This window comes from Mustela erminea, chromosome 6 (genome assembly GCF_009829155.1).
Source record: "Mustela erminea isolate mMusErm1 chromosome 6, mMusErm1.Pri, whole genome shotgun sequence".
NCBI classification, from domain to species: Eukaryota; Metazoa; Chordata; class Mammalia; order Carnivora; family Mustelidae; genus Mustela; species Mustela erminea.
In genome coordinates, this window is record NC_045619.1 from 61703441 (window position 1) to 61723080 (window position 19640).

The 19640-nt window shown below is 40.7% G+C and overlaps 1 protein-coding gene across 1 annotated transcript in view; it reads left to right on the forward strand.

Annotated features, from left to right (window-relative positions):
* Nucleotides 1–588: 588 nt before the first annotated feature.
* AEBP2 (AE binding protein 2) overlaps nt 589–19640 on the forward strand; it is a 63659-nt gene continuing 44607 nt past the window's right edge. The window contains exon 1 of the mRNA XM_032347478.1: nt 589–1465. Within this exon, the coding sequence (XP_032203369.1) occupies nt 804–1465 (662 nt within the window). The 5' untranslated portion in view covers nt 589–803. The remainder of the gene's footprint in view (nt 1466–19640) is intronic.

The following is a 19640-nucleotide window of genomic DNA, read 5'->3' on the forward strand; positions in this document are numbered from 1 at the left end:
AGTGTGACAATGGTAAAACCTTGATAACAAGCTGGAGAAAAATGTAGCTGTCTTTTTAAGCTGTACAAGGATGTACAGTTATTTGGAGGACTCATGAGCTAAAAAGTTTGAAGATTTTGAACCTAAGACGTGTTTGCTGAGAATGACTTAACCATTTCTTGGGGTATTCAAGCGAAGGTTGGACTGAAACCTGTGGCTCTAAGCTGTGTGTACGGATTTAGTCCCTTGCGTTGTATTCTTCATTTTTATTCCTTTTAACCGTCTCTCCTCGTAGACTCAAGCTCTCGGAAGACCAGGGACTTGTCGGATTCCTGGCTCATTGCCTGTCCACGGGGGACACTCCCCAAACATCCCCGGAATGAATGACTTTATCGTGAGAACTCGGAGGACTGCTAAAATCCCCGTCCAGCACCCAGGCTTTCGTTCTGCGTGTCCCGGCGGCGGCGAGGCTGGGGAAGGCGTGGGCAGGCCCTAAGGAAACTCTGAGCCCTCGGCGGGTCGGGGCGGGGGCCGGGCGGGGACACGGGTGGGGGCGCGCGCGCGGACTTCGCGGCCCGGGGGAGGTGCCAGCTCGCGCCGCCGCGCAGGCGCGCAACCGTCTCCGCGTGAGTGCGCGCAGTGGCGCGCCTGTCCCCGCGCGGGCTCCGTAGCGCGTGTGCAGGCTGACGCAGCTCGCGGGCCCTCCTCCTGCTCTGCGGCGGCGGCGGCGGAATTTTGGGCGTTTGGGAGGGGGCGAGGGAGCTAGAGTCAGGCGAGGGAGGCGGCGGCGGGGAGGAGGAGGAGGAGGTGGAGCAGGCGCCGCCATGGCCGCCGCTATCACCGACATGGCCGACCTGGAGGAGCTCTCTCGCCTGAGCCCTCTGCCCCCCGGCAGCCCGGGCCCGGCGGCGCGGGGCCGGGTTGAGCCCCCCGAGGAGGATGAGGACGAGGAGGAGGAGGAAGAGGAGGCCGAGGCCGAGGCGGTGGCAGCGCTGCTGCTGAACGGCGGCAGCGGTGGGGGCGGAGGCGGCGGCGGAGTGGGGGGCGGCGAGGCGGAGACGATGTCGGAGCCGAGCCCCGAGAGCGCCAGCCAGGCCGGGGAGGACGAGGACGAAGAAGAGGACGAGGAGGAGGAGGACGAGAGCAGCAGCAGCGGCGGGGGCGAGGAGGAGAGTAGCGCCGAGAGCCTGGTGGGCAGCAGCGGCGGGAGCAGCAGCGACGAGACGCGCTCGCTGAGCCCCGGCGCCGCCAGCAGCAGCAGCGGGGATGGGGACGGCAAGGAGGGCCTGGAGGAGCCCAAGGGACCGCGGGGCAGCCAGGGCGGCGGCGGGGGCGGCAGCAGCAGCAGCAGCGTCGTCTCTAGTGGCGGCGACGAGGGATACGGGACCGGGGGCGGCGGAAGCAGCGCGACCTCCGGGGGCCGGCGAGGCAGCTTGGAGATGTCGTCGGACGGGGAACCCCTGAGCCGCATGGACTCGGAGGACAGGTCAGTGCACGGAAGCGTTTCCCCTCCCCTCCTTCCTTTTACACTTGTGGGCCCCTCGGAGGGGGCCAGGGGGACTTTTCGCTGCGATCCCCGTGCTCCCCGAATCTGTGGCCCCTCCCCCAGGCTCTCAACTCGGCAATGTGTCGCGGTCGCCGCGCCCCTCTCGCTGCGGAGAGCCGCTTCCAACTCACAGCAGTTCCCCCCCAACTCTCCTCTCCCCGCCCTCTTTCCCCTCGGCTGGGCGCTCTCCGCGGACCTGCGGACTGCTCGAACTCAGAAACAGTCTGCAAAGTAGGCCCGGATTCCCTGGCGGGGCGTGGGGGGGGGCCTGATGGACACACCGCGGTACGCAAGGTCAGCTTCGTCCAGCCGTGTTCGCGAACACTTGTCACAACTGTAAGTGACAAGTGTGCTCCAACATGGCTGGTCTCGCCTGCATTGACCTGAACTTCCTTGTGCAGGGAGGAGACCCCCCAACTATCACTTTTCACTACTTGAGGAAAACACCAGACTTTTATACTTAATCAGGGCGTCTAAAAGTCCTCGTGGGTAATCATCCGGATACTCTCCAACGTGATTTTAGTAACTTCTGTTTTTTTTTGTTGTTGTTGTTGTGATCAAATCTGGGAGAAAGTTTAAAACACGTATAAATTACTGAAGAAAAGAATAATGAATTGATGTCCTTTAAAATAATTTTACGGGATTAAAGAATTGGAATCATAATAAAATAACAGCTTGGAAGGTACATCATGATAGCATGTGGTTTATGATCTTTATGTAATAAGGCTTTAGCATGAATGTCATGATTTTAGATGATAATATTTAAAGTCATGTATTGGAGAGATCTCTGAAGAAATTAGTAGCTTTTTTCTAAAGCTTGTTAGAAATAACGTGGATACTGACAAAAAAGGGCTTCATTCTTTCAAGACATTAAAATTTTATTGCATTAGTATGTTTCATTATTATCATTACTTCTGATTACTTTGGAAGACTTCGTATTTTAACTGATTGGTTTTTAATGTACTTTTTAAAACACAGAACCGCATCATGAATGTTATACTGCTTCTAGCATTTATTTTGATTGTCAATGTTTTGATGAACGGGTTTTTAGCCATCGATAATGACTTGGCTTTAAAAGTTTAAGCATGCTAAAGTTCTAGGAATTCTGATTGGTAACTTACAAAAGAAAACTTCGGTTTCTGTTTAATATAAGGAATACAAAGCTCTAAATATTATGAAAATACAGCATTGGATTTATTGTTTCATGTTTACTTTAATATTTAGTGAAGAAAATATCTTCAGTGGGATAAAATAGACTGTACAAACCCTAGAGAAATTGTGCAGAACTACATAGGCATGGCAGGAAGGAGAGTCTTCAAGACAATTAAAAGTTGATGGGAACCATACAATGAAGCATATGTTATTTACATTTTATTATATCCTCCTTCATGGGTACCAGTAGATATTTGAAAGTTGACATCAGTTTATACAGTTAGCATCTTCCACATTCTACATTTATCTAGCGCATGTGGGCATACAGACGCACGCTTAGCACTACACAATTTAAATGTCTATCCCATTCTCACAACTCTGGTACAAGATAGGAATTATTTTGACTTCATTTAACAGGTGAAGAAGCAAGTTGGGTGTCTTACTCAAAACTGTAAGTCTAGAATGGAAGTGGTGGTAGAGCTGGATCTGAACAAAGGTTTTCAAGCCCTCTGCTATTTCCACTTTACAAGAGTTAGAACACTTCACGTTAAATAAGCTGTAAGTGTCAGGAATTTTTTTTATTTTTTTAAGTTAATATCTATCTGCTACATCCCTTTAGGAGATGATGAACTATTGGGCAAGTAATAGTTCAGGAAGTGGAGTTTTGGCTTCATTTCATATTTATAAGAGTCATTGCAATATCTAATTTTTACATATTTCAGAGTAAGGAGTAAGATTATTAGTGCCACAAGTCCGGATAAGGTTAAAACCTGATAATCAAAAATACTTGTTTTTCTTAATGCTTAAACATTAGAGACTATATAAAATACTGTGTAATCATTTTGCTGTTTCAAAGTAATAGATTTATCACTTGTGTGAAAAAGCTTTACTAGTGGAACTGGATATGGTGATCTTAACAGTCTTCATTTTTAATTGCCCCTTTGTTGCCTTTAAGTTCTGTTTTTTTTTAAAGACTCCTTTTAAATTTGGAAAGGATTCATAGTTTTATGAACTGTCCTGCAGATTACACTAAACTGTGTGGATTTTATAAATTGATTTCATGGTAGGGGGGCTTTATTTTTGTGACTGATGGAGGGATAGCATGGTTTTAAAGTGCATTTAAAAAACTTGGGGCATTCCTATCAAATTGGTTTTATTAGAATTTACTGATTTTTTTAGAACGCCTATTCAGTTTTTCTCTTACTTTGAAAGTAGATCATACTTTTGAGTTAATGTACTTTAAAATTTGTTGGAATGTCTTAACTGTAAGTGCTTCTTTTTAAGAAACATTTAGATGTAAAAACTTAGATATTAAAGCTCATGATCCAAGGTGTCAATTTGCAAACATGTACTGGAAGTGTTGTGTGGTGAAAGGTGACTAATTTATAAAATGAATAAATGACACTTGGTACAAAAACATTGATTATTTTCCCCATGAGAAAGTTATTCAAAACCAGAGTAAGGGTTTTAGTGTGTTTATTTTGGTAAAGTTAGAAAACCTTGATGTTGATGTGTAATTTATTTTCTTTAGGGGAGTATTTAGCTATTTGAGACCATTATAAACTAGCTTTTTTTTTTTTTTTACTTCAAAAGTAAACTTAAGTACTTTTTTTTTTTTTTAAAGATTTTATTTATCTGACAGAGAGAGATCACACGTAGGCAGAGGCAGGCAGAGAGAGAGTGGGAAGCAGGCTCCCTGCTGAGCAGAGAGCAGGATGCCGGGCTCAACCTGAGGATCCTGAGATCGTGACCACAGCTGAAGACTGAGACTTAACCCACTGAGCTACCCAGGCACCCCAGCTTAAGTACTTTTTAAAAAATTACCACCTTTTAAAAAATAATTACCACTTTTTAAAGTTAATTTCAGAGACTAATTAAATTTTAAATAGAATTTTAGAATTTAAAATACTTCTGGAATTTTTTTTAGTTTACAAATTAGTTCTAGCTGTTGAATCAGACTATACATTGAAAGTATTACTTTTTCTGTATAAGTGAATTGATAATAACTTCTTTTGTGGTTGTCTCATACACACACACACACACACTCTCACACATATATTCTTTCTCCAGCATCTCCCCACCCCCACACAACTAGACTAGAAACCAAGACTTGTTTTGAAAAGCCAAGACCACTTTTAGCCACTTCTGTCAGCCTTTCTGGTTAAATTCGAATGTCAAGTGAAAAGTGCATGTGTAAGGATGTGGTGATAGGTAAAGGCTTATAGTATGAAACTTAATGATCAGGAAAGGCGACAGGCCCTTAGCATTTTGTGGATCAAAATTTGGAATTCCAGTCTTAGGAGTTGCAAACTGAGGTGTAACTGGCATTGCCCTGATGCTGGGACAACAGGTTTATGTTGCCCATTTTCTTAGTTGTACGATTGTGAAGATAAAATACGGAGGCTAAATTTCTAAATCCTATTGATACCAGAAGGCTGCTTGCTGAAGTTATCAGGATTTATTAAGGATCTTTATGGTTGAGGCAATACAATACTTTAATGTAAAGTAATTGTTGCTCATACTTCATGATGAACTTCTTTAAGTACTTACCTCTTTAACTCTGAAGCAGCTTAGGGAAAAGAGCTTTTAGTATTCTCAATTTTCATTGATGACTCCCAGTTAAGGAAGGCATGGCTGTGTGCCCAAAATAAAATCATGAAAAAACTACAGACTTCAGGATTGAATTTATGGAGAGATTCTAGGGAGTCATTTTACTTTTGAGAAAAATTAAGAAAAAAAAATTTTTTTTTTAAAAGATTTTATTTATTTGACAGAGAGAAATCACAAGTAGGCAGAGAGGCAGGCAGAGAGAGAGGGGAGGAAGCAGGCTCTCCCTGTGGAGCAGAGAGCCTGACGTGGGGCTCGATCCCAGAACCCTGGGATCATGACCTGAGCTGAAGGCAGAGGCTTTAAACCACTGAGCCACCCAGGTGCCCCAAAATTAAGAAAAATTTTAAGAAAAATTAAGACTACTATGTTGAGTCAATTAGAACATCCTGTGTATAAGCTGATTTGCTAACCAAACTCAGGTATTTACTGTGTGCTGGACTCTTCACTGAGTATTGTGGAAGATGGAAAGAAGCGGTGCTTCCCACTTCATCCATCTTGCATAGTGCTGTGAGGGTTTTAATTCTAAGGTGTAGGGTTTGCCCTAGTTCTAGGAAAAAACTGTTTTGACTCTAATGTTAACTCTAATGTAAACAAAGTCAAATTTCACGCTTTGCCAATTGTATTAGCTGTTTATTGCTGTGTAGTAAGTTTCTTTCAAATTCAGCAACTTTAAGGAACAGACATTTATTACCGCCAGAAGTTTCTGAGGGGCAGGAGTGGATAGGCCTTAGCTGGGTGGTTCTGGCTCAGGGTTTCATGAGGCTGCAGTGAAAAGGTTGGCCAGCACTGCATTCATCTGAAGACTTCACTGGGGCTAGAAGTGTGTTTCCAAGATGGCTCACTTTTTGTAGTTCTTGGCAGGACGCTTCAGTTACTCACCAAGTCAATTATCTGTTTGTGTGCCCTCATAACATAGCAGCTATTTCCCCTCAGAGCAAGTGATCTGAGAGAGCAAGGAAGAAGCCACAAAGACTTTTTTTTTTTTTTTTAAAGATTTTATTTATTTATTTGATAGAGATCACAGGTAGGCAGAGAGGCAGGCAGAGAGGGAGGGGGGGAAGCAGGCTCCCTGCTGAGCAGAGAGCCCACTGCAGGGCTCAATCCCAGGACCCTGGGATCATGACGTGAGCCAAAGGCAGAGGCTTTAACCCACTGAGCCACCCAGGCACCCCAACAGAGTCTTTTTATGACCTAAAATACTTGCTTATTTTTTATTCTTCCTATGTTTTCGTTTAGCAGATGAGTTTTTCCTAGTTTTTTGTTGTTGTTGTTCATACCCTGTTACACAGTAATTCCTTCATATTTTGTTCACTAAGACCACCTTTCAAAACCCATCAAAATGCCACAGTAAATCTTGGCTTTTAATTTCTTTTTCCTTTTAATTCCCATAGATGTGTTTTTTATCTTTTTCCTCCCTGCTTATGGCTCTATTCTGTAGGTGGTGGGATGTAGAATATCTCTGCATCTGTATACAGAGCATGTAATCTGAGTCCGTCTGAATTCAGATCTTTGTATTGCTGCCTGTATTATGATTTTAAGTTAAATGTTTGAGGCTTAGTTCTTTAACTGCTAAAAAGAGTTAGGTTTTACCATGAAGGGATTGTATTCTAAGTCCAGATGAATTCCTTTTAGAGTCCTATGAACTTTTCTGAAGAATCCACATTATTTGAATGCTTGCTTCATCCTTTTTGTTGTAAGGTAGTATTTTTGAGAGCAGGGACAGTTTACCTCTTTAGATCCAAACATGGTATCTTGGATATGGTGAGTACTTAATTAATTATTAGAATTAAATTGAAATAGCAACAATAGAATTTATATAGATAAAGGAGACTATAAACTGAGGGCCAGGAATTGGTGCCTTTGGTTGGATCATTGTATTTGGTATTGATAAGTTTAAAGTTATTAGGTCAGTGTACTCCAATAAAGCCTGTGAGATCTGATGCAAAATTTCATGTGATTTCTCTGAGAAGATGTCAGCAACTTCTGTCAGATTTTCAAGAGGTTGATTTAAGTTAAGAACTACAAATTTAGGTGTGCCTGGCTGGCTCAGGTGGTAGAGCTTATGACTTGATCTCGGGCTTATGAGTTCACGCCCTATGATGGGAGTAGCATTTACATAAAAAACAAGGGGCACCTGGGTGGCTCAGTCGGTTAAGTGTTTGACTCTTGACTCCCCGTTTCTGCCTAGGTTACGATCTCAGGGTTGTGGGATCCAGCTCTGTGTGGAGCTCTGCACTGAGTATGTAGTCTGCTTGAGATTTTCTCTCTTCCCTCTGCCCCTCCCCCTGCTCACGTGCACGTGCCCCCCTCAAATAAATAAATAGAATCTTAGAACAAGACTAAAACAATTTACCAATTTAGAGGCAATCCAGAGGTGCATAATAAATGTTGATTAAATGGTTGTGGACAAGTCTATCAAAAAAAAAAGGACATTTCTGAAATTGTGGATTTCTATAAAGGTATTTTTATAAATGAGTTTGAGTGTAGAAAATCTGAAATGGATAGTCACCACAGGGCTTTTTTTCCTAAATAATTGTTTGTTTTTAAAAAATGATTACTGGGGCGCCTGGGTGGCTCAGTGGGTTAAGCCATTGCCTTCGGCTCAGGTCATAATCTCAGGGTCCTGGGATTGAGCCCCGCGTTGGGCTCTCTTCCCAGCGGGGAGTCTTCGTCCCCTTCTCTCTCTGCCTGCCTCTCTGCCTGCTTGTGATCTCTCTCTGTCAAATAAATAAATAAAATCTTAAAAAAAATAAAATATGATTACTTATTTGACAGAAAGTGAGTGAGAGAGCAGGAGAAAGCACAAGCAAGGGAGCAGCAGAGGGAGAAAGAGAGGGAGAAGCAGGCTCCCCACTGAGCAGGGAGCCCAGTGCCAGGCTCAATCACAGGACCTTGGGATCAGGACCTGAGCTGAAAGCAGAGGGCAGACGCTTAACTGACTGAACCACCCAGGTGCCCCTCCTAAATCATTGTTAAGAAACATTTACTGTATAAAAATGCATAACATTTTACCAAGGTTAAGTGGAAGTTTTTGAAGTTAAGGAGGGAGAAAGTGTAGAGAGAGCGGTGGTTTAAGACTGTGATTGAGGGGCGCCTGGGTGCCTCAGTTGGTTAAGAGGCTGCCTTTGGCTCAGGTCATGATTCCAGGGTCCTGGGATGGAGCCCCGCATCAGGCTCCCTGCTCAGCAGAGAGCTTGCTTCTCTCTCTCCCTCTGCCTGCTGCTCTGTTTACTTGTGTTCTCTCTCTCTCTGTCAAATAAATAAATAAAATCTTAAAAAAAAAATGTGATTTGAGTCAGAATGTGTGGTTTGAGTTCTGGCTTTCACTTAAATGGGGGGTGACTATGGGACACTTATTTAGGTTATTTACAATCTTACTGTTCAGGTTTCCCATCTGTGAAAGGGGGACAGTAATAGTTAACTATCCTGTAAGAGTGTTATGGGGATTAAATGTAGAATATTTGGCACACAATCTATTTTATTAAAGATTTTATTTATTTGTTTATTTGTCGCGGGGTGGGGTGGGCACAAGCAGGCAGAGGGAGAAGCAGGCTCCCTGCCAAGCAAGGATGTGGGACTGATGCTGGGCTCCGTCCCAGGACCCTGGCATCAGGACCTGAGGCCTGAAGGGAGAGGCCTAACCGACTGAGCCACCCAGGTGATGGGAGGAGAAGTTTTCAGAAAGCCTAAATGAAACATAGGAAAAAAAGAGCCCAGGGTATTCAGACTTCCTGCCTAGGTCAGAGGATTCACATTAGAACTGGGAAATAAGAATGGCTAAAGTGGGATTTTTCATGCTAATAACGGATGTAGGCAGTTTTTCAGTGTATGTTTGTAGATAGATCAGTTTCTATTACCTCTCCCCACCTTCTCTTTGTAACTCCTAATCCCATTCAGGTTTTATCTCAAACATTTTCTTTAGGCAGACTATCCCTGATTTCTTTGTTAGGCACTATGCTAGCACTCCCAAATTCTTCAGTTGCCCTTGTTACAATTTGAGTGTTGTTTACTGTTTATCTCTACTGCTAGAGTTTATGCTTCCTGAGGATAGGAATCGGGTCTCTGATCTTTGTTCTATTCACCGCACCTGGCACAGTGCCTGATGCTTATTGTAGGTGTGTTTTTTTTTTAATATTTTATTTGTAAGTAATACCTCCACCCAGTGTGGGGCTCAAATTTAGAACCCCAGGATCAGGAGTTGTATGCCCTACCGACAGAGCCAGCCAGGCACCCCTTAGGTATTCTTAAATGTATTTTGAATGAATGATTAAACTTCTGTGTTACAGGAAAATGTGGCAAAGGTAGAGAGGAAATTTTGGGATCTGGGAGACCAATTAGGAAGTGGTAGGAATAGTACAGGTCTGAAATGAAGAGACTTGAACTAGAGAACAAATTAGGAAAAAAGTCATGCTTAGGAAACTAAAGAAAGGAAACTAAAGAAAAACTAATTTCCTGAGGGGCTTATAAGAAAAATATTATGTTATTATTTCTGAGTAAAATGTTTTTTTCTTGAGGATTTCATTGGAACAATAGCTTGCTTATTTTTCCAGCCACATCCATAACTAAAATAATTCAAGGACAAGTTAACCTGAACTTAGAAGGAATTATAATGTAACTTCTCAGAAGTTGTTTACGTACCTGTAAAATAGAATATCTTAGTGTGATTAAAGGAGATGGAATATGTAAAGGGCCTAGGGCTGTATTTAATTTGTAGAGTCATTTATGCTTCCATTTCTTATGCAGATGTGGAAAGAAAGCTTCCGGTGAGAATCAGTAATTGATATTACAGTACTAGTTTTACTAGAGACTGCTTGCAAATCATTTCATTTCTCTGAACTTCAGATTGATTCTTTTCCTTAAAAGTGAGGGTTTTAAACAATATAAAATAATTTGGAGTTCAAATGTGGTGATTCTGATGTAGATTGGCAAATGCTGTATTTTATCCTTTCGATAATTCAGAATATCCCAAGCCTGGCTTTGCTATATCCAGAATCTCAAAGATACTCTTTACATACTTTCTTCTGGGTTCAAAAATCACCATAACTTATGGTGTCGTGTTGAAATATCCATTTGTGTTTGCCTTTTTTAGGCTATAACATTTTTAAGAATTAAAATCTGGTTCTGTTTATTTTTATACTCCCATTACTTACCAGCTGTACTCAACTATTGCACTGCCTGTATTCAGAACTCAGTAATTGGTTGGATTAGACTGAATGAATGAACCTGATACATATTTCTTCTTTTTCACTGTCATGACTCTATGAAAACAGGAAGGAGAACCATTCTGTGCCTTATATCTTCCCCATTTTTTTTTTTTTAAGTTGGTTTACTTACTTAAGAATCTCTGCACCCAGTGTGGCACTCCAAACTCACAATCCCAAGATCAAAAGTCTCCTGCTCTTGTGACTGAGCCACCAGGCACCGCTTCTCCCATTTCTTTTTAACAGCGTTTGTAGAAACAGTATTTGAAGAAAGTTGTGATTTTTGAAAAATTTAAAAAGCAGACTTCCCCAACTGATATTTTGTTTCCCAACAAAAAAATAAATTTAGATACTATCTTAGGAGAAAACTCCTATTCTGTACTTTGTTTATGAATCTGAGCCTTTTGAGCTTACTGGAAGGATTTTATGAAGTTCAGTTCATTGCATCCTCACAAACAACTAATGAGGCGAGGAAGTGCAGACATTAGAGCATGCCCAGAGTTACAGAGGTCCTTGAGAATGTAGGCAGTCTAGGTGTGCTCGTAGCTACCATACTGCCTAGGTGATTCTTGTAACCAACTTTGACTGGGGAAGTTTAGTTAAAACACTATTAAGTCAGTGGCTAGTTTAATTTCAACTCTTTTGCAAAGTGTAACTTAGGAGCTTGAATTCATTTGCATATCTGGGCCTCATTTTCATTGGTAATTATAATATACATGGCCTAGATCCCTTTTAAGACTCTGAAGTTTAAAAGTTGATTTTTAAGTGTTGTAGTTACTCAGTCTCTAGGGGAATAGAGTGTCTTTATTGGCATTTTATTTAAGTTTAATGCTTTTCGAAGTCCCTGTCTTGCTTTCTGGTTTTCATTTATGTTTCAAATTTTTAGAAAGATGAAGTGTTACTAATTAGAGAAAATATAGAGACTTTAGAAGGGTATTTGTATTTCTCAGTAAATACATTTACTATATTATTGCTAAATTATAAAATTTTTGTCATTACTTTTTATAAATATTTGTAAGAGTACCGAGAGTGGATGAATCAGCAGTAGCTGGAGATTTTTTTAGTTCTTTATGTTCATGTTGGCAGTGATTTGAACATGTCTTTTGAGGTGTTGAGAACTCCTGTAGACATTTTTGCCAGAAATGTATGTACTGAAATCATCTGTTAAGTAATTTTTGTGATTTAATACTAACTTTAAAAAAAAAAAAACAAGTAAATGTGATTGCTTCTTACAAAATGGGTGTTAGTCTTCATAGCAGATTTTTTTACATATTGTCTTTACATACAAGCATTTCCCTAGAAATCTTTTTGAAGGTAAAAGACTAAAAAAGAAGGTAAAAGGTAACTCCTTATAATGTAATTACATTGAAATAGAATGTTTCTAGTATTACAGTCTTTGTGAAGGTAATTGCTTGCTGATCTGGTCTTAAACTGTGTGAGAAATGTGGGTGGAGTAATCTTAAAGAGCAATAGACTAGAAATGAGAAGCAAATTTAAAATGATGTGCACAGTGGTAATATAAGAATGTAGCCTACTTGTTTTCCATAGGCTATATTTCGTCATTGTTGCATAAAGTCCCTTTTGACCAATTTAGTGAATGCTGCTGGGTCTTGGGGAAAAAATCTTTTGTTTTTATTCAGAGAAATAATTGTAGGGATGGAGAGTAGTCTTTTTCTTGATTAGAAAAACCCATTTTAGCTTTTTAAATTACAGTGATAATAGCTTGTAATTACAGTAACAATAGTAATAATAATATCTTGGTTTTGGCTAATGATTTTTAGTGTGCCTCCAATTAATTTTTATGATTATCTCAGTATGACAAAGCCATGTATTTTACTTGCCTTAAAAATCCTGCTTAAATTTATCACTAAAAGTATGAGCATTTACTGTGTGCAAGGCTACACTACATAGGCTTAGGAGTTTACCCTAAATGAGAGACTTTTAGGTGATTCTAGTACAAATTACGCAGATCAGAAGGAACCAAAATAGGGCCTTACAGAAATGTGACTTGAGCATATGTAACGCATGTGATAGAACAAGCACTTATCTTTACTTTCTTTGTTCTTTTTTACTTCTTTTCCCCCTATTTTAAAAGGTTCTATTTATTTGTGTGTGAGAGAGCGAGCTGGTGCAGAAGCAAGGGGAGCCTGCAGTGGCAGAGGGAGAAGCAGGATGCCTGCTGAGCAAGGGTCAGATGCTGAAGATCCCAGGACCTTGGGATCATGAGGATCATGACCTGAGCCAAAGCAGGCGCTTAACTGACTGAGCCACACAGGCCTCCCTTTACTTATTTTTTCTGATTGCTTCTGAGTTTAAAGGTTTAAAAGCCCCCAGCACCATAGCTGTTTGGAAGGCAAAACCAGGTGACCTTACAGAAATCTGATGTTACCTAAATTCCTTTATCCCATTTATTTATTTATTTTTAAAAGATTTTATTTATTTATTTGTCAGAGAGAGAGCGAGCGAGAGCGAGCACAGGCAGACAGAGTGGAAGGCAGAGTCAGAGGGACAAGCAGGCTCCCTGCGGAGCAAGGAGCCCGATGCGGGACTCGATCCCAGGACGCTGGGATCATGACCTGAGCTGAAGGCAGTCTTCCAACCAACTGAGCCACCCAGGCGCCCTGAATTAAGTTTTTTATGAAGCTAATTGACTTGGAGGAATCTTTTTTGGTTGTTGTTGTTGAGAGAGAGAGAACCCACCGAGGCAGAAGGAGAGGGAGAGAATCTTAAGCAGGCTCTTTGCCCAGCTCAAAGCCAGATGCGGGACTCTATCTCACAATCCTGAGATCTTGACCTGAGCCAAAATCACGAGTGCGACGTTTAACCGACTGAGCCACCCAGGTGCCCCAGGAATCAAATTTAATATCTTGTTAGCAAAACTATCTACCTCAAAGAATCAAATTATATATAAACGTTAAATATCTTTTGTGTTGTGTGTATTTTAGATGTACAAAAGCAAAGAAACAACTTTTTGTATGGGCACACCAAGTGAAACTTATTTTGACATACGATAAGGGCTGCATTCCATCCAGTATTTCTCAAATCTGTGGTTTCTCATGTTTTGCCTTTGTTATAAATGTGGCAACTGAGTTGTTTGACGTTAGTGTTTTGAATTTGTATGACTTTGGGCAAGTCACGTAATTTCTATGTTTCAATCTCTTATCTGTTAAGTTGAGGATACTAATGTACCTGTCTCATGTGGTTGTTGTAAATATTAAATGAGTTAATACATGTCAAGCATTCTTCCACTTACTATGGCTGCATGACAGCCAACACCAACATTTAGTGATTAAAAACATTTTTATTTTGCTTACAAATCAGATCTGGGTAGGTTTAGATCTAAGGGCTGGGTAGGTTTAGATCACATCATCATCATACTTGGTATCAATTTAGAACAACGGCATAAAGGCTGGGAAGTGAAATCAGAAAACTCACTTACGCACTCACCTATTTGTCACATATGTGGTGCCTGGGCTGAGAAGACTGAAATATCTGGGACTCCCTGGCATCTCTCTCTAGCTCTGTGTACTTTTTTCAGGAGGTCTCTTGATCATGGTGGTTTCAGGGGAGCCAGATTTCTAAATGTGGTAGTTCTGGTCTCCCAAGCTGTGTGTCCCAAGAGTGAGTCAGGCTGAAGCTGTAGTATTGCCTTTTATGACCTCGCCTTGTAAGTCTTGAAGTATCACTTTTTAAAAATTTATTTTATTTTTTTTAAGATTTTATTTATTTATTTGACAGACAGAGATCACAAGTAGGCAGAGAAGCAGGCAGAGAGAGAGGAGGAAGGAGGTTCCCCGCCGAGCAGAGAGCCCGATGCGGGGCTCGATCCCAGGACTCTGGGATCATGACCTGAGCTGAAGGCAGAGGCTTTAACCATCTGAGCCACCCAGGCGCCCCTTGAAGTATCACTTTTGTAGTAGTCTCAGGTTTGTTCACGTTCAAGGGGAGGTAATAATGGCCCCTCAGCACCCTGATGCCATATTGTAAGAAAAGGATGTGGGAAAGTGTATATATGGTGTGGCCATCTTCGGGAAATATACTCAGTAAGTGTTAGCTGTTATAGTAAAGAATAGGAGCTCAGATTTAAATAAAATACCTTACTTTTGTGATGTAAATTTTGATTCAGTAAGTTCTATGATTTTTTTTTTTTAAGAGTCATAAAATGTAATGGCCAGACAGTTCATAATTTTCTTGAAGTGCCTGTTTCCTTTAACTTGCTTAGTTTAATGACTTTCAGTCCCATTGTCAATGTCTAGAATAAGGAGCAGGGCACAAAATTATAGTCCATTCCAACAAATGGAGTTGAGAAATAGTAGAATTTTACTCTTAAAGTTGTATATTATCCATATAATGTCAGGTATACAGCTTCACACTTTTCAAGAATACAGGTTTGTCCTAAATGGTTGCCACTCTTTTGAATTTTAGCCTTTAATAATTTTGATTATAAGCATGGGAGAAACATAGAGTAATCATTCTAGTAATGAGTAGCAATTTCATAGATGACAGGAACATAACCTGTTAGTCAAGTAACAGCTTACCTAGTTGGGTGATTAGATTACGGATCCCTGGTGTGTGGATATAAAGCTGTTTACCTACAGTTTGATAAATACCTTGAAAATTATGTATAGTATATGTATTTCTGTGTAAAGCTCTTACCAGTTAGAATTAAGCTAAGTTTATAATGCTTGCTGTGATCCTGTTAAATGTAAGTTACAAATCAGAATTTTTATTTCCTTTTATCTCATGCCATTTTCTTCAGTCCATATGCAAGACAGTGTTTCATTCTTTTTAAAGTAAAAATTATAGAATATTTGTTTTATAGCAAGATAGGAGCTTATAAACCTAAGACTTTCTAAAGATTGTATGGTTTTCATTGAAGAACAAAAATAAAACAGCCTTGATTCTTTAGAGATTAGGAAAGTTCCTTTGTGGAATCTCAATAACTTCCAAATATAGAAGGAAGTAGTTAGATGCCTTGATCATCCTGTTTTCCTACTATATTTTTATTATCATTTTTTAAGATTTTATTTTTAAGTAATCTCTACACCCAGTGTGGAGCTTGAATTCACAATCCCCAGATCAAGAGTTGCATGTTCCACTGACTGAGGCAGTCCGATACCCCTTCCTATTACATTCTTTAAGTTTATGGCACTTTTTTATCCTCTCTTTCACTTATTCTGTGTATGATACAGCTCCATGTTTTCTGTTTCTGTTGTTGTTTCTAACTTTTTTTTTTTTAAACATTTTATTTATTTATTTGACACAGAGAGAGAGAGATCACAAGTAGTCAGATGTAGGCAGAGAGAGAGGTGGAAGCAGGCTCCCTGCTGAGCAGAGAGTCTGATGTGGGGCTCCATCCCAGGACTCCGGGATCATGACCTGAGCCGAAGGCAGAGGCTTTAACCCACTGAGCCACCCAGGCGCCCCTGTTTCTAACTTTTTAATGTAAGAGTACTATCCATTTCATAGCTTGTAGTTTGACAGTTTTAGGACTATTGTTTAGAAAATAAACAATCTAAAAACAATTTACAGACTGAGTAGTGGATGAAATTTTTTTCCCCCAAATGATTTTTTTTTTTTTAAAGATTTTATTTATTTATTTGACAGAGAGGGATCACAAATAGGCAGAGAGGCAGGCAGAGCGAGAGGGGGAAGCAGGCTCCCTGCTGAGCAGAGAGCCTGATTCGGGGCTCGATCCCAGGACCCTGGGATCATGACCCGAGCCGAAGGCAGAGATTTAGCCCACTGTGCCACCCAGGTGCCCCCCCCCCATGAATTTTTTGTGTGGAACCCCAATGTCCAAGACATAGTGAAATGATATTTTATTAGTATTATTTTTTAGAAGTTCAAAAATTTTACATTAATTTATAAAGTAAGTCAGAACAGTAAAACTTAAGTGAATTTAAATTCAAAGTGCAGTTTAAAAATGAATGTTACAAGTTTGTCAGTTTTAGTATTTAAACAAAATTTTCCTCATTCTGTTTCCTTTTTTTTTTTAAAGATTTTATTTATTTATATGACAGAGAAAGATCACAAGTAGGCAAAGAGGCAGGCAGAGAGAGAGAGAGGAGGAAGCAGGCTCCCCGCCGAGCAGAGAGACTGATGCGGGATTCGATCCCAGGACCCTGAGATCATGACCTGAGCTGAAGGCAGTGGCTTAACCCACTGAGCCACCCAGGCGCCCCCCCCCCTTTTTTTTTTTTAAGATTTTATTTATTTGGCAGACAGAGATCACAAGTAGGCATAGAGGCAGGCAGGGGGGTGGGGGGTGGGAAGCAGGCTACCCGCTGAGCAGAGAGCCCCATGCGGGGCTCAATCTCAGGACGCTGGGATCATGACCGGAGCCGAAGGCAGAGGCTTTAACCCACTGAGCCACCCAGGAGCCCCTCCTTATTTTGTTTCTTTAATTCTTTTTTTTTTTTTTTTTGGCAGTCTCACCAAATGTTTTAAGCTTTTTTTTTTTTTTTAAGATTTCATTTATTTGTCAGAGAGAGTGAGCACAAGCAGCAGGTAGAGCAGGTTGAGGGAGAAGCAGACTCTCTCTGAGCAAGGAGCCTGATTCAGGACTCCATCCCAGGACCCTGGGATCATGACCTGAGCTTAACCCAGTTAGCCGACTGAGCCACCCAGGTGTCCTCAACAATTTTTTTTTTTTTTTTTTTTTAAAGATTTTGTTTATTTGAGAGAGAGAGAGGCAGAGATAGCCAGAGAGAGCACAGTGAGAGAAAGCATGAGCGAGGAGCCACACAGGTGCCCCTCTTTGTTTTATTTTGGCTGCTTAGTCTTGAAAATTTGATTTGCAGATATGGGCAACTTGTCTTTCAGTCTCCAGATACTGCACTTCGTTCTACTGATCAAGAACTATGAAAGGGGATTACTAGTAGGGAAATTCTGTTTGAAAAATATCATTACTTAATGATCTGAACTGTCTTTATATCAGAAATGCAAAAGTGACTGGAACCTCAAAGTTAAGCAGTAAAACTTTTTTTTTTTTTAAAGATTTTATTTATTTATTTGACAGAGATCACAAGTAGGCAGAGAGGCAGGCAGAGAGAGATGGGGGAAGCAGACTCCCCGCTGAGCAGAGAGCCTGATGTGGGGCTCTATCGTAGGACCCTGAGATCATGACCTGAGCCGAAAGGCAGAGGCTTAACCCACTGAGCCACCCAGGCACCCCAAGCAGTAAAACTCTTAGTATTGTTCTATGTCAGCCCTTTAATTTGTTATTAGTTCCCTAGGAGGGGAGAGCATGTAGCAAATAACTGAGTCTTCTTGGAAAGTGTTTAATTGGGTAAGGCGTAAGGGTGTGATTTGCAGATCTAATTTTATGTAAATGGATATGTGGAGGCCTAAATTAGATATGCAGTACAGATCTCCAACTTTCCTAATCAATCACATGTATATATAGGAAATTATGATATTTAAAGTTTTATGAGTGACAAGAGTAAATTATACTTGTATTCAAATTATACATCCATGTACCTTCAGGCCCCTGTTTTCAACCCTCCTTTCAAGTTAGACATTTCAGGGGCATTTGGTGTCTCATTTGGTTAAGTTCTGCCTTTGGCTCAGGTCTTAATCCTAAGGTCTTGGGATCAAACCTTTTATTGGTCTCCCTGCTCATTGGGCAGCCTGTTTCTCTCTCCCTCTGCCTGCTGTTCCCTGCTCATGCTCTCCCTGTCAAATAAATCTTAAAAAAAAAAAAAAGTTAGACATTTAAGTAACTTAGAAATTATGAGCAGGCAGAAGAAAAGAACCCAAAGATACCAAGGAAAATCCACAATATAAATGACTTTCCTCATAGGTAACTGAAAAGAAGACTCCTGATAAGGCTTCTACCCATTGGACCTCAGATTCAATTTCAAATTCAGCAGTTACACTCAGAATAAAATAAAAATATTCCATCTCAGGAACATAATCTTTCCAGTCTGTTTTAGAGAGTCATTTAAGCTTTGATCCAGAACAGTGGTTCTCAGACCTTTTGCTTTTAAAAATCCATTTGTTTTCTTAAATGTTGAGGAATATAACTTAGATCTCAGTAAAGTTATTAAAGTTACTGAAAAAATAAAAAACTTTTGTTTATGTGGGTTATATTTATCACTATTACAGGAACAGAAATTAAGACCAAGAACTTTAGAAACATTAATTTAAAAATGAACCAATTATATGTAACAAACAGTATTTTCTTTCTTTTTTAAGGAGATTCCCTGCCCGGTGTGGGGCTTGAACTCATTACCCTTAGATCAAGAGTTGCATGCTCTACCACCTGAGCCAGCCAGGCACCCCTAAACAGTATTTTCTTTCTTTTCTTTTTTTTTTTTTTTTTTAAAGATTTTATTTATTTATTTGACAGAGAGATCACAAGTCGGCGGAGATTCAGGCAGAGAGAGAGAGAGAGAGAAGCAGGCTCCCGCTGAGCAAAGAGCCCGATGCGGGGCTCGATCCCAGGACACTGAGATCATGACCTGAGCCGAAGGCAGCGGCTTAATCCACTGAGCCACCCAGGCGCCCCTCTTTCCTTTTTTTAAAAAAATATTTTATTTATTTATCTGACAGAGATTACGAGTAGGCAGAGAGGCAGGCAGAGAGAGAGGAGGAAGCAGGCTCCCCGCCTGAGCAGAGAGCCCGATGCGAGGCTCGATCCCAGGACCTTGGGATCATGACCTGAGCCGAAGATAGAGACTTAACCCACTGAGCCGCCCAGGCACCGCCTAAACAGTATTTTCTTACCATAGAATAACTTTTCCAGTTTACGAAAAATTGAAGAATGATGATTTATATCTAATGTCTTTAATACCTGGTGTAACAGCTAGTTTTCATATCAACTTCTGCATTCAGTCTGTTGCAATGAATTGTTTGGTTGAACTATTTGAAGGCTATCTGGCCTCATGCAGATATTTAGTTGGAAAAGGAAGGCTATTTTTAATAGGCTTTTAAGGTTAATTTTATGTCTATTTGAGAAAAGGGATAGTGTTTTTTTTTGTTTGTTTGTTTTGCAGTGTTTGCAATGTGGAATCTGAAACCAAATCAGTGAACTTATTCTGTTACATGAAGAGCCTGATCTGTCTTCCATGATGACAATATAACATCCATGTATTGCTTCCTCTTTTCTTGTATCTTGTCATTCAGCAAGCTTTACTTTTCAGTGTTGG